Below are 14,977 nucleotides of genomic sequence, written 5' to 3'. Positions count from 1 at the left end.
GTTTTACTCACTGAGTAGGGTTAATCAAGTCTAAAAGTAGCCTTTGGTGGCGATAATTTTTGTACTTACTTGGGAATTGTGCTGAGACGGAGTACAGTCCATAAAAAGACACACCGGAAAATTCCTCAGTCCACCTGCACATTGCCGACAGCTGGTTGATGTTCTTCGAGGATGATAACCCATTTCATATACTGAAAATTGATACATACACTATTTAAACTCATTGTAACACAAACAAAATTTATGCTAAGTCTGGATTTTTAGTCTACATAATTTTATTTAAGTATACAAAAATACAAAATTAAAGTTTGGACAAGATTCAATGCCTATTTTTAAATGCCATGACATTCATTTGAGGTCCCACAAATATTGCTTTCCATAATCCAAAGAAATTTTATTGGTTGGAACGGAAACAACATTACAAGTTCCAAGTACAGTTAGGTAGCCTAGATCAAATAAATTAGTCAAAGATATAATTTTAATGCTTACCGTTTAACCAAGGTATGTTCAGTTTCCATAAATATTGTTTTCCATAAAATTTGTGGCAGATGTGTAGAAATATCGGGCATTGTAAATTCCAATTAGATGTTGACTGAAAAATCAAACAACCATATAAACCTCATTGAAAGTAGCAAATATATTTTGACAGTTAGGACTATTTCACGTACATTTAGAATATTTAAGATCCTCTTAGGCAATGTGAAAGTCAGAAAGTACGAGTAACGTGGGGAAATTTATTATCATTAACTTATCTGACGACAGAACAATGAAATAAGCAACATTTCACCAATATATTCGGTCTAGTCGTTGTAGTTCGCAAGTATGTTCTGCTGGGTTTCGAAAACGACGACTTGTTTGAAAACACATCAAATAATAAAACAAAAGCTTACCTTTCATGCAAAACTGCTTTTGAAGTAGGCAATTAGTTCACTTTATCAATTGAGGCATAGCCCGATAAGACATCCTTTGCATGGGCTGTTTGCTCATTAGATCATGAGTATGAGCACTAAATTCTTCTATTATCTTGATGAGAAACACAACAAAACACATGTCCATTGCATTCACGTTTTTTTTTTCAACAATAATGTCATGTCAATTTCGTAACCTCACTTTCGCTAACGGAAAATTACATTGCAATTGCAGTTCAGAGTTCAATTTGATAAAACAGGCTCACTTTGTCGACAAAATTATTTAGAAGTAACGCGTGTTTAGGGCAAATAATGTTTTGTTTGCATTTTCTTAGTTTGCTAAATGACAAAATGGCGAATATGGACGGTTCATGACCGGCGTCGGCGCAGAATTGCCTGTCGTATTGTTTAAGCAGATTAAAATAAAGCGAATATTTAAATAATTCTAGTTGTAGATCACGTAATTAATAATGAGCTAAAGAAAAAAAAAACGGCTAAGTATGACAATGACAGTTCTTTACGAAACTCGAAGCGCGAGATTATTAAAAATTTTTAGAAAACCGATTTCACTGAAATTACAGTGTTATGTAGCTTCAAACAATGAGTGTAATTGATAGTGTAGGAGCACGTGTGATTTTTAGTGACGTCTTATTATCACACGAAGAGAAATATGAGGGTTACTACGGTGCGAAACAAAAGCCGGCTAATTTGAGGTTAGGTTGGATACATTACGGATTTATGAAAAGAAAATAATGTAAGTTAGTTCAAATTCAGTGAATATGCATTTGTTTTATCCGTACAAGTGGTTTGTAGCATTATCTCGCCGTCGCAAGGGACAAAAGTGAGTGTCGCCGTAACATATTGGTTACGATCGAAAATTGTGTTTGACGATTGTTCAAAAGGAAAAATGCATTTTGTGTGTGAGAAGGAAGTGTTTAAAATAATTATTATATAGCATCAGTAAAGTGCAATGGTGAATAGTGGTGATCAGTGTTTAAAATTCTGCAAGAAAAATGCACAAAGCAAGTGAGTACAGATACAAACAAATATTACCTAGTATTTAGTCGAACCGGTGATTGTTTTGGTATGGTTTTTAGAAACTGATTGTATATGACATTTTATTACATATTATTCCTTCTTATTACATACAATTTTACGGAAATAGTGCGCTGAAAACACTTCAAATTTCAACAATATTGATTATTTTAGATTTCAAATGTGTTTTGTAACTTAGAAAAGTTTTAATTTGTGATAAGAGTATTCATTACATATTATTTCATGTTCGTGAATTAAGTAAAACAAAATGTTTCAAGTAAACTTAAACTTTACATAAAATAATTGGGAATTTATAAAATACCTTCGTCCGTTAGTTATTTGATGGCTAAATTCGACCGGTTCCTTAACTCATTCGTGGCTCAGGTAGTTTAGGGGTGGATTAATGTATGGGAAGGTTCATGCGATGGTGGGTTCGAATCTTACTTTTGCTTCACTTTTTGTAGTTTTATTTTGAAATACCATTTTATTTTGTTTTATATTTACGACTTTGTTTTGTTTATTATTTTCAAAAATAAAAATAAAAATTACTTTTTTTTTGGAAATAATTTTAAAATTGAATGAAGGTGGTTTTTACAACAAGTTTTAGAGAGTAGTTAATGTTACTAATGTGGTATTTCATTATTTACAATTCAAGTGAAAGATATTTTTGGAAAACTGGAAGTAGGTTGTAATCCTCAAAAACTTGCCATTGATTGTACAAATAAGGAGTCGACTTTGGAGATGAAGAAAATATTGATTAGTTTTGCTGTATTCAGGAATGAATGACTGGATCTTGCGGTTATGCTGATTGTGATCAAGTCTGCAGCGTGTTTTCGGAAGAGATTTCATGGTGTCCTGGGCTATTACACCGACTGAGAAGAGAATAGTTAGGAAGATCTTGAAATATTACCAGGAGGCCAGCAGGATTTAACCATCATCATTAGCTACTCGAGAACCCATCATAGAACTAGCCAAGTATGAAGGAGAAAAAAGGAAGAGAGACACCTTTGACCAAGTTCCTCAACCCATTGTCGTGTTTGTTAACAATTTGCTAAGTTTGCTGCAGCTGCGAATGCCATGAAGAAGGAATGGATTGTCTGAGGTTACAAAACTTTCGGGGCATGTTATACAATATTGAAGACATAGAATAGGACAATACAAGTTTTAAGCTCGTTTCAAGAAAAATTCATTATTTTGTTATATTATTATCCAATCAAATAAAAGTATTTTGAACCTACTTATGACATCATTTTGTATTTTATCATAAGGCAATTAAAACCAAAATAAAATTTTGCAGATAGTTTGAAAAAAAAAAGGGAATATATTTTATCAAAATCACATCAAATTTGATGTTACATTATATTTTACAAAAAAATATCAAAACCAAATCAAAATTGATGATACATCATATTTTGCGGGAAAAAATTGAAAATATGAAAACCACTTCAAAACTGCAATTACTTTTTTTTGCAAAATTGTATTATGCGTTTATTATGAACATTACATGATGTGTAATGTAAATTCTATGAGTACATTGGTTACAAGTCAATGACCTTTTAGTAAAAAGTTTTCTTTTATTGCGGCATACTTATGTGGAACATTATTATTTTTCTTTCTTATCATCATCATCATTATCATTATTTGAAATGTGTTATGAATTCTTGTAAATTTTATTGGGATTCAGTGTTATTATTATAGGGGTGGTAGAAGTCAAAATTTTGTCTGAAATTAATTTTATTTCTATAGTGATCTGTGTGGTAAAGGGCGTTATTGGCTAGCACATCGTATAGTCTCTCTGTCACTTAGTAGTTTTGTTCCTAGGATTATAAAATGGTGTATGGTGGTTGTAAATCTATAATACGGATTTTTTTTAATTATCTAGATAAAGATGTCGGTTCATTATGTGGACAACAATTTTTTTTTTATCTTTATTTTGTATGGAGAATGTATTGAACATTCATTGTATGGTTGGATTCTTTTAATATAACAATAAGTGGACATATAGTATCTAGTCTACCTGGGGTAGACATTAGAAAATTCAGAGTGGTGGATAAACAATTTTTCATTTTAGTTATTACAGTTAGCAGTGATATTTATTATTTATGCGTTATCATTTTTTTACATTATATAGGGTGGTATACTGTACAATATCGGTAATCACCAGTGCAGATCCTCGTTTCTAAGCATAACTCGGTCAGTATTTTGTTCTACAAAGATCGGAGTAGAGAGGGCCACTAATTTTTTAGCTGACTGTACTTACTTTTATTAAATTTTTGCATTTTATGCTATCAATTTTGCATTATGAACTGCAGGAAAAAAAAAAACAAAGACAGGAAAATTGAAAGTAGGGTAGTGTCCTTACAGTAATTGACTCTAATTAAAATGTGAACATAAAATGTAACATTTTCTTCGTACGAACATTTTATTTTTAGTATGTGCATCAAACAATTTTCACACATTGTCAAATTTCTTGCGGTTAATAAATACTTTGTAAAAATGAAATATAGACGTATAAAATGAAACCTATCATAAATAAATTGAAATTTTCTTTGCCTTCGAGTCAGGGTAGAGTGGAGTAAAATGGGATACGTAAATTATTGAAGTTATTATAGAATTTTATTTTCATTTTTATTATTTATTTTGATTACTTTTAAAAGCGTTGGCTTTCTGTAAACAATCGAATGAAAGCGTAATTGAGGAGGAATGAACGAGTGTATGTGTATTGTGTATAAGTTAGAGGTGATGAATGCTTATAGATGTATGTTTGATAGATTGAATGGCTGGATATGACGGATGTAAGATATGAAAGTGTGTCTTGAATGTATTCTTTTATGGAATGATTGGATTGATATAGACAGACAGCGCTGGAAAGTAGTCAAAACTAGTTTGGTCGGAATTTGCGGGAACAAAGGGGGGGAATTTTGGGAACACATTAGTCATAAAATTCTTATTGGTTAGGTTAAAATCCAATGGATTCGACCCATTTCAAGGGTAGTTTTTTATGATTACTACTACACAAGGTAATAAGACCCATACGAAAACCACACACCTCATCTTGAATGGGATGTATTTGACAATCGACATATTTAAGGGCCGATATCGTCTAGTGAGAACGAGGCTCTTTTCAATAATTGTTTCCTTGTTATGTTTTCCAATATGTGGAGTTTAGTATCATCAAATCATTTCTTCATTTGATCATGATATGGTACCAAGTTGAGGTACATGCTTATGTCATTTAAGGTTTGTTTTATAAAAAAAAAAAAACACATCCAAACAGATCTTAAGTCAGTATATTTTATTCAAGTATGAGACATGCGCCAAAACATGTGGCTGGAGTGATTAGGTAGAGAAATTGGTTTGAGTTCCGACAATGGAGATTGAAGGCTCTGGACTTATAATGAGAGCTCTAAAGGTTTCTTCGTAATTGCGTGGGAAGTTATTGTGAACTCGTTGAAATTATTACGATAATTATTCCGGTCCAACAGTGTGGATGGAATGAATATTCGCCGCGACCGGGGAACGAGCTAGCAAGAACGGGTTAGTAGGACCTATCAGATTCACAACCTGGTATCCCTGGCGATGCGTGGACTCTGAGAAAGGGGTTATCATGGTTCATTGTCGAGATTCTGATGAGCTGATTTCAAAACTGAGTCGCTAGCAGTTGCATAGTATTGGAATACACACTACACGATTAGAAATGGGGGGATATTTCCGACTGATCTAGAGATATTTTTCTTTTATTCATTTTTATTGCTTCTTTTGCTAAGTGAGATTGGATTTTTTTACAAACCACTTTGTATTTTGTAAAAGAAATCCAATCTGGGGGCGAGTTGTAACAGAACAAGCGTCTATGACGAGGAAATTGATTCGTTATTACATATAAAACTTACGGCGAATCAACTTTTCCTTGACCAACTTTTTGGTGCATATTTCCTTCGGGATTTCATTGAATATTTTAACAAATAATATCTTTGATGGTTTATCACATGTTTAGTCACGTCTTCACTCATAAAATTCACTATTATTTGGTGCAAAACAGGTTGGAAAAACGTATTTATCAACAAACTACGTTCACATGGACGAAATACTGACACTGACAGTTGTCAACTGCATAGCGTTCCGATATTATGTCTTGGTTCCAATTACGAGTCAGAGAGGTAATAATGACTAATATTGATTATTATACTTCCTGAATATATCATTCAATGTAACATTTAGTAACAGATAAAATATTTCATTGCGAAATTACTTACAAAATAAATAAGAATGTTCCACAAAATAATATTTACGTAAAAATATTTGCGAATCGCTCCACTATTGGACTACATAGGTATCAATATCAATAGCTCTGTCTCTCTCTAAAACACGTGTACTCGGCACGTGTTGATAAGCAAACATCCGTGTGTTAATCGTGAACTCTAATGCATAGGGCATAAGACTTAGTAAACAAAGCACACGATTGAGTAGCCATCTAGTCGGAAGTCCGATGTCAGAAGTCGGAAGTCCGATGTCAGAAGTCGGAAGTCGAATGTCAGAAGTCGGAAGTCGGATGTCAGAAGTCGGAAGTCGAATGTCAGAAGTCGGAAGTCGGATGTCGGAAGTCGGAAGTCGGAGATAGAATCTATAAAAGGGTCGGAGCGAGCCGACGCGCGTCATTCTTAAAATATCTACAAGACTAACAGTGTCTCTGGCTTTCGTGTGTTACTGGTGAGTGAAGTTGTTCTGCTATTATTTCTCTGTTTGTTTTTACTTGGAAATTATTCTAAGTGATTGTAAACTTTGAAATTGTGTCTCTGTTTGATTGTGCGGGGACAATATCGTCGTACAGTTGAATTTAGACCTGTGGTGGAATTGCTTTACTGTCAGTTGTGGGGTTATTTTAGTGTTCTATTTATAGTGTAGTGTTACATTTAAATTGATGTGTATAGTGAAGTTTTCTGTGCTTTGTTTCATGAGTGCCGTCAAGCAATACAAAGACTGGGTCGATGTATGGCTGGTGCTTGGAGATAAGTCTGTGTTTGGTTTTGTAGGGAGTAATTCTTGCAAAACTAAGCTTAGATTATAGCACGTAAAGGAAACTTCACTCGTTTGTTTAGTTGGTCAGTAAAATTGAATTTAGTAATTTTCTATGGGGTTATTTTGTGAAAGTTATAAGCCAGATCATTGTTTGTGACAGACTGTTGTCCGGCTAGGCGCTTCTTCCCTTACGGTGTCAAATAAGAGGCGTTTAGGGGTCTTTTTGTTCCAAGTGGAGGGCTTGGACGCTTTTCTATACTTACAAAAGCGTATTTTCTCACCGGTCTCAAAGAGTCCAACTGTTAGATGGAAGTGAGGACTTTCACGATTGACGAAAGGCATTAGGAGTAATCCTTGCTCACTGAAGTCGGCAGTATTTGAGGCTGGGGTCCTATATATATATATATTTATTTACTCGGTGCTCTAGTCCATGCTGGCGTTGGTCGCTGGGGATTTCGGTTGTGATTGATCCATATCTAAGTAAAGTTTGATCGCAGTTGGGTCTCCCATGTGGCTGGTACTGGTGTGTCCTAGAATACTGGATATATACACGGATAGGGCGATCTACTCTCTGCTACCCTAGCCCGCGGGCAAAAGCAGAGGGGGGGATCAGAACACAAGCCTATAGGTTGCCTATCTCAGCTTCGCTGGCTGAACTGTACAGTTCTAGTAGGGATACACTTGTACATATTCTGAACACAAGATCTATGGTAAGTGAGGGTCTGTGTTTCAGATATGTTAGAGTAGGGAAAACAATAGGATTAGGGTAGCGTCACACACTATTTCTATGAAATTAGGGTTGTTTTACGATTGGTTTTGAAGTATAATTGATAGGCGTGTATTTATATGGTTTTAATGGACTTTAAATGTGGTGTTTACTATCTTAAAATATGTGGTAAAACTGGTAATTTATAAAAACTCTTATTACTTAATTTATTTGAGTGAAATTAATAATTGTGGTAGCAATTTCTGATTTTTCGGTGTGGCTGCGGGACACTTAGTGTTGCTAACTGGTTTTAAAGGTAAACTCTATCAAGATGGTTAGGGAAACAAACTATTCTTTGGAATAAAAAGCATAGGTTTGTTATAGGGCCCAGTGGCATGCGAGCGCCGTCCACTGATGGAAAGTCAAAAGCTTAGAAAAGTTTGACTTACTTAGTTCTTATAAAAGTTAGCGACTGCTCGGTGTTTCGATAAAACATTAGAAAGATCGAGAAGTTATGGTCTATTAGCAGTATTGGGGAAAAGGGGGGTTTAGCTAGGGAAAAAGAAACAAAATAAAAAATGGGGTTAGTTTGTAGATAGATAGCCCTTCAGGCTTACTTGCTTAGGATCCTGATAAAGTGGTTTGATCAGGACAGGGGTCCCATACCGTATCGCAAGCCCTTGCCCAAGCCGGGACCACTAATAAGGCGTAGCGGATGATTACCAAAATATTTTTTAATATTTATTTCATGTATGTTTCACTCACTAACTTCTATTCTAAGATTTTCTTCATTACGTCATTAATTTTCTCACATATAACTTTCTAGGCCTAAATCTGATAAAATACTCTTCTATAACACTATATTATTATACTACAATAACCTTTATTCTTCTTTAAAATATAAATAAATAAAAATTTAAATATAAGTCTAAAATACAGCTGATACTCATTAAAGGATCTAGGTTATCGCGGATCACATCGAAGGGTTCTACTTATTCACGCTAGACGATCACAAGGCCAAATTTACGGGGTATATTTAAAGGGGGGTTAGTTATAAGTATGTTTAGTCAAGTAAGTAAGTAAATAAGTAAGGTGAGCGGAGGTTTAGGTTACAGGGTTCAGTGACGAAATCGTAGATTTTTTAATGGAAGTTCCCGATTTTAACTTGTCATATTCTGTAGGAAACGATTCCTTTTGTGATATTAGTATTAACTTTTTTAGCGCATAGTCTAATTCCTCGGCGCTGAGTGGGCCGCTTCTCTTATCAGACCTAAAGCGCGCGTTATGAATGAATCGCGCCATGTAAGCAAAGATACGTTGCATGCGCTTCAAGTCTGAGAATTTACTGAAGGGAAACGGCTCATCAGTGCCAGAATTGACTACCAGGCATGTGTTTTGAGTTTTAACTTCTGGTAAGTTATTAGTATTTAATTTTAATTTTAGTTGAGGCCATGCGTGCTCTGGCTGTGATAAAAATTGTGGACCGTTCCACCATAACTTGTTGTGCACTATTTCGTTGGCTGTCAATCCACGTGAAATGTGGTCTGCGGGATTTTCGTTGGTTGGAACATGTCTCCAAGTATGGTTAGCACAAGTGGACTGTATCTCGGCAATTCTGTTACGAATAAATGTTTGCAACTTACTTGGATGCATACTCAACCAACCTAGTACAATAGTTGAGTCAGACCACAGAAAGCAGCTGTCAAATTGTAGTCTCATAGAATTCAAAATTTTGTCTAGCAACCTAGAACCTTGTAGGGCTGCGCATAATTCCAATCGAGGGGTAGTTAGTGGTTTTAGTGGGGCCACTTTCCCCTTTGAGCACAGCAAGTTGACAGCTACTTCGTTGTTCTCGTTCACGGAGCGCACGTATGCGCAAGCGCCATAGGCTGCTTCAGACGCATCTACGAAAATATGTAGTTGTAAATTGACAGGACCGTGACAAATAGCGTGTCTGGGGGCTTGTACTTCGTTAAGATTGTGCAACGTAAGTACAAATGCTTGCCAAACATCTCGTATCTCGTCAGGGACAGCTGTGTCCCACGACAACTGGTGCAACCACAACTTCTGCATCATGACCTTGGCTTCTAAAATAGTAGGTGCTACTAGACCCAAAGGGTCAAATATTTTAGAAATAGTTGACAAAATGTTTCGCTTAGTGACAGAGCCTTTAAGGTCTACATTGGTTGTGATGCACAAGTTATCGGATACGCTGTTCCATGTAATGCCTAAAACCTTGGAACTATGCTCAGGACATAGGTCCAGGTTTCCTTCGGCGCCATCAGTCTTGTCATTAGCTATATTTTGGAGCACGCTAGTGTCGTTTGATCTCCATTTCCGAAGTGGAAAACAAGCACTATTCAAGGTTTCTGTAAGTTTTGTGTAGATCCTAGTGGCGCCCTCTGTTGAGGAGCACCCGGATATAAGGTCATCGACGTAAAAGTCCCTAGCTATAATTTCTTTAATAACGGGATCATCGCATTCAATCGATAACTGCCGCAAACAGCGGACGGCCAAGAAAGCCGCTGACGATGTACCATAAGTCACGGTATTTAATTGAAATGTTTTTATAGGCTGGGAGGGGTCGTCCCTCCACAATATTTGTTGCAGAGGCCGTTGTGATTCAACGACGTTGCACTGGCGATACATTTTTGCCACATCTGCAGTCAAGGCCACGTCATGTTGTCTAAAACGCATTAAAATTGAAAACAAATCATCTTGTATAGTAGGGCCTACTTTCTGCAAATCATTAAAGGAATAGCCAGATGACGACTTTGCTGAACAGTCAAAAACGACTCTTAACTTGCTAGTAATACTGTCGCTTTTCAACACGGCAAAATGTGGCGCAAAATAGGTAATTTGCGACCTATCGTAATGTGATTCACTCATGTGACCTAATTGTATATATTCATGAATAAACTTTGTGTAAGATTGTTTTAAAATAGGATCTCTTTGTTTTGCTAAACAGTAGCTATCACCTAATAGGCTAGGCGACTCTTTGAGTGGAATGGTAAGTAAAAATCGACCGTCAGGTAAACGTGTCGTGTTTTGTACAAAACTTTGTTCACATTCCATTTCTTCGACACTTAAAGAGGTAAAATCATTTTTTATAGAATCTAGTTCCCAAAAACGCGCTAATTGTTTTTGTATAGTGCAGTTTTCCATGTTATTTTTATCTTGTAATTGTGCATTTGTAATAGTTTGAGCGTGTGCAAACCCGCATATGTCCGCCATGCCTGGTACTGAACCGCCTAGGACCCAACCAAATTTGGTTTCATGCAAAATTAAATTTGTATTATCTAATTCGATTTGTTCTGAACCCAATAAACCCCAAAACACCTTGTTTCCTAGTAAAATGTCAATATTTGATTTTTCGTAAAAAGTGGGATCTGCCAACGTGATGTTTTTGGGTATATTGAAGGCTTCAAAATCAATAGGTTCGCATGGCCAGGGCCTAGTTATTACAGGTATGACGGTGCATTTTAGTTCCATGGAGTAATCATTGTATTTTGATTTTATGTTAACCGTACAAGTTTTATTTAAAATAGATTCATGTTCGTTTAGTCCTGTAATTGAAATAAAAACGTCTTTTGTTTCCAAATTCAACTGTTTGCACAACCTTTCAGTAATAAAATTAGAAGTACTACCACAATCAAGCATAATACGCACGGGATAAATATTAGAGTTTGCAGCTCGCACGTCAACTATAGCGGTCGTCAATACCCCTTCCGGCTCCTCGTCCTCGGCGCAAACAAGTCCGACCGGCGCAGACGCGCCGGCCGCGCCGCCCGCCCGGCCAGCAGGCGCGGGCGCGGCCGGCGCGGGCGCAGGGGGAGGGGCCGCGGCCGTCGCAGGCAGCGCGATGCCGCTGGTGCTAGGTACCGCGGTACTCGTACTAGGTACACTGTTATCGCTCGCAGACGGTTTAGTTGTATGCAAAATAGTGTTGTGTTTTTTCCTGCAAACTCTGCACGGGCTCAAACGACAGTTTTTAGTAGGATGCCCGTGACGTAAACAATTAAGGCACAATTTTAAACCTAGGGCCTTGTCCTCCCTATCTTGTGCACTCAAATCTAGAAACGCTTTGCAATTATAAATATTGTGAACGCTCGAATTGCATAGGTACGGGACACGATTTAGTATTGTTATTAATAGTATTCGCCTTAGTAGGCGAATCATAAGTGACCAAGGCTCGCGGCTTCTCTTGTCTAACATTTCTTTGCTCGATAGTTTCTAGGAGTGGTTAGATCAGTTACCCAAACGCGTTAGTTCCGCGTAGCACCATTTCCAGTCGCATTGTTCCCCAAACGCGTTAGTTCCGCATCGCGCCGTTTCCAGTCGCATTTTTCCCCACTAGAGTTTGTTGTCGTTCATGTATGTTTCTATTGGCATGTATTGACAGGCGATCCTTTATCTAACAGTTTTTTTTCCTAATCGTTTATTTTACCAAGAGCATTTACCACTTGTCGACCTTCGTCCCATAGCATTTTTTTTCTATTCGATTGATGTTTCAGACGCAAATATTAACAGTCGCTCTTTTAAATAAGTTGATCAACAAAAAATAGTTACGGAAAATTTATATTTGTCATTGTTTACACAGAAATCAAATCCGAGATTAGATATCCATTATTTATTTATTTTATTTATTTTAGGTAATTACAAACATAAATCTCTAATTAATTTACATAGTATCGTTAAACCAATAAGGTTTGTCTCGATACCTATTCCATTCCGCGGTAGATGTTATACAATGCAACAATCATATAATTATGTAGGTATTCTATTCATTATACACACTCGTATTATAACCAAAACAAGAAACCGCCAACATTAAGGAAACTTAAGATTTTTTTAATATGTTAAATTTAATGTTATTGTTTCCTCGACGATGTCAAAACTAGGTAATCGAATAAATTTGTCTCGATAAATGTTACGAACAAATACACCGTGTTTTTATTGAACTCCGTTAACTTTAAGGGCGGCTCCTGATGAAAACCTAACTGCGTGTCGAATTTGATGGAAAACAAAACAAACACGGTGTATCAAAACATTACATGATCTTTTTGTTTTTAGAGGTTTTAGGTAGGTAATGCTGATTTTAAAAATAATGACCAATTTGAAACCATGATTGCAGAGCTGCAGAGTTAGCTTTGCCTGAATTTACGCACAAATTGACTACCTGTCAACTTTCAATCGAGAATTAATCGTAAAATCAATCGATTAAGATACGGATTAAATGAATTTCAATCGTATGTTAGGTCGATTAATTTAATCGCGATTAAATCCATCGTTGACTAATTTTGACGATTTTTTTTAATCAATTAATTAGTCGAATAAAAAGTTAATCGATTAATGCCCATCTCTGGTTGTTGTCGGGGAATAACGGGTTTATGTCGTAGAAACTCCAGATTTAATAAAAACGATGTATTATGGTATATTTACAATAAATATCGAAAGAATATTGACAGGAAAAAATATGACATAGAATAATTGAAATTAGAAATAGTACAGCCAGAGATGGGCATTAATCTATTAACTTTTTATTCGACTAATTAATTGATTAAAAAAAATCGTCAAAATTAGTCAACGATGGATTTAATCGCGATTAAATTAATCGACCTAACATACGATTGAAATTCATTTAATCCGTATCTTAATCGATTGATTTTACGATTAATTCTCGATTGATAGTTGACAGGTAGTCAATTTGTGCGTAAATTCAGGCAAAGCTAACTCTGCAGCTCTGCAATCATGGTTTCAAATTGGTCATTATTTTTAAAATCAGCATTACCTACCTAAAACCTCTAAAAACAAAAAGATCATGTAATGTTTTGATACACCGTGTTTGTTTTGTTTTCCATCAAATTCGACACGCAGTTAGGTTTCATCAGGAGCCGCCCTTAAACTTAACGGAGTTCAATAAAAACACGGTGTATTTGTTTGTAACATTTATCGAGACAAATTTATTCGATTACCTAGTTTTGACATCGTCGAGGAAACAATAACATTAAATTTAACATATTAAAAAAATCTTAAGTTTCCTTAATGGATATCTAATCTCGGATTTGATTTCTGTGTAAACAATGACAAATATAAATTTTCCGTAACTATTTTTTGTTGATCAACCTATTTAAAAGAGCGACTGTTAATATTTGCGTCTGAAACATCAATCGAATAGAAAAAAAATGCTATGGGACGAAGGTCGACAAGTGGTAAATGCTCTTGGTAAAATAAACGATTAGGAAAAAAAAAACTGTTAGATAAAGGATCGCCTGTCAATACATGCCAATAGAAACATACATGAACGACAACAAACTCTAGTGGGGAAAAATGCGACTGGAAACGGCGCGATGCGGAACTCACGCGTTTGGGGAACAATGCGACTGGAAATGGTGCTACGCGGAACTAACGCGTTTGGGTAACTGATCTAACCACTCGTTTCTAGTAAATCGGCTCGCATCCTGACAAATTTGACTAAGTCGTCAAATGTGTTAGAATCGCCCTCTAACGTTAATTTGTATTTTTCCCACTCGAATAATGTTTGGCTGTCGAGCTTGGTACACACGATATAAGTCAATAGTGTGTCCCACTTATCAACTGGTTCTTGTAATATTTGTAAGGACTTTAGGTTTTTTATGAAAGTATCAATTAACCTGCGTAACTGAAAGGCTGTATCTTTTTGTACGGAAAATACGTTAAATAACGCTTTAACGTGATTAGAAATGAGTAAACGTTTGTTATTGTACCTGTCACACACAAGCTCCCATGCGATTTGATAATTCGAAGCACTAAATTCGATCGATTTAATAACTAGTAAAGCACTGCCTTCTAAGTAAGATCGTAGGTAATGGAACTTCGTAATATCGGATAAGCTACTATCATTATGAATCATAGATTCATACATGTCACGAAACTCCAACCATTGACTGTACGTACCATCAAACTTACTTAGATTGATTTCAGGCAATTTTACCTTTGTGCGCTTCATATCCGTCACCTGCATATCGGCTGGTGGTGACTTAGTACTCCTGCCTGCAGGACCCTCCGCCTCGCTCAGCAGGAGCTGGGCGCAGTAGGTGATTATTGGGAGTTTCAAATCAAAGATTTGAAAACTCCCAATATCACTTCATATTTAGGACTCGTACTCAGGTTTATTGGTGATTTAAAACTCCCAATAGGTTTTCAGATGATTTAAAACTCCTAATCGGCTTTCTCATGATTTGAAACTCTCAATAGGTTTTCAGATGATTTAAAACTCCTAATCGGCTTTCTCATGATTTGAAACTCTCAATAGGTTTTCTGATGATTTAAA

General features: G+C 36.0%; 1 protein-coding gene and 1 long non-coding RNA gene across 4 annotated transcripts in view; both read right to left on the bottom strand.

Moving 5' to 3' along the window:
- The window catches only part of LOC125239646, a 37,606-nt gene extending 22,870 nt beyond the window's left edge, over window positions 1–14,736 (bottom strand). Inside the window, exon 1 of one of the 3 annotated variants that reach the window (XM_048147291.1) lies at window positions 14,639–14,736. Coding sequence is in view for 1 of the 3 variants with exons in the window: in XM_048147290.1 (XP_048003247.1) it covers window positions 14,412–14,569 (158 nt within the window). In the remaining 2 variants the exon portion in view is untranslated. Of the gene's footprint in view, window positions 1–14,411; window positions 14,607–14,638 lie in introns of those variants that run through there. The other 2 variants (XM_048147292.1, XM_048147290.1) reach the window with 2 other exon arrangements.
- On the bottom strand, window positions 70–949 carry LOC125239649. The gene is made up of 3 exons (XR_007178548.1): window positions 891–949; window positions 490–592; window positions 70–191 (listed from the first exon to the last, which is right to left on the bottom strand). It is a non-coding gene; the product is annotated as an uncharacterized LOC125239649 (long non-coding RNA).
- Window positions 14,737–14,977: the final 241 nt, after the last annotated feature.

This window comes from Leguminivora glycinivorella, chromosome 26 (genome assembly GCF_023078275.1).
Source record: "Leguminivora glycinivorella isolate SPB_JAAS2020 chromosome 26, LegGlyc_1.1, whole genome shotgun sequence".
Lineage (NCBI taxonomy): Eukaryota > Metazoa > Arthropoda > Insecta > Lepidoptera > Tortricidae > Leguminivora > Leguminivora glycinivorella.
The sequence above is the reverse complement of the archived record's forward strand: the minus strand, read 5'-3'. Positions and strand labels throughout refer to the sequence as shown.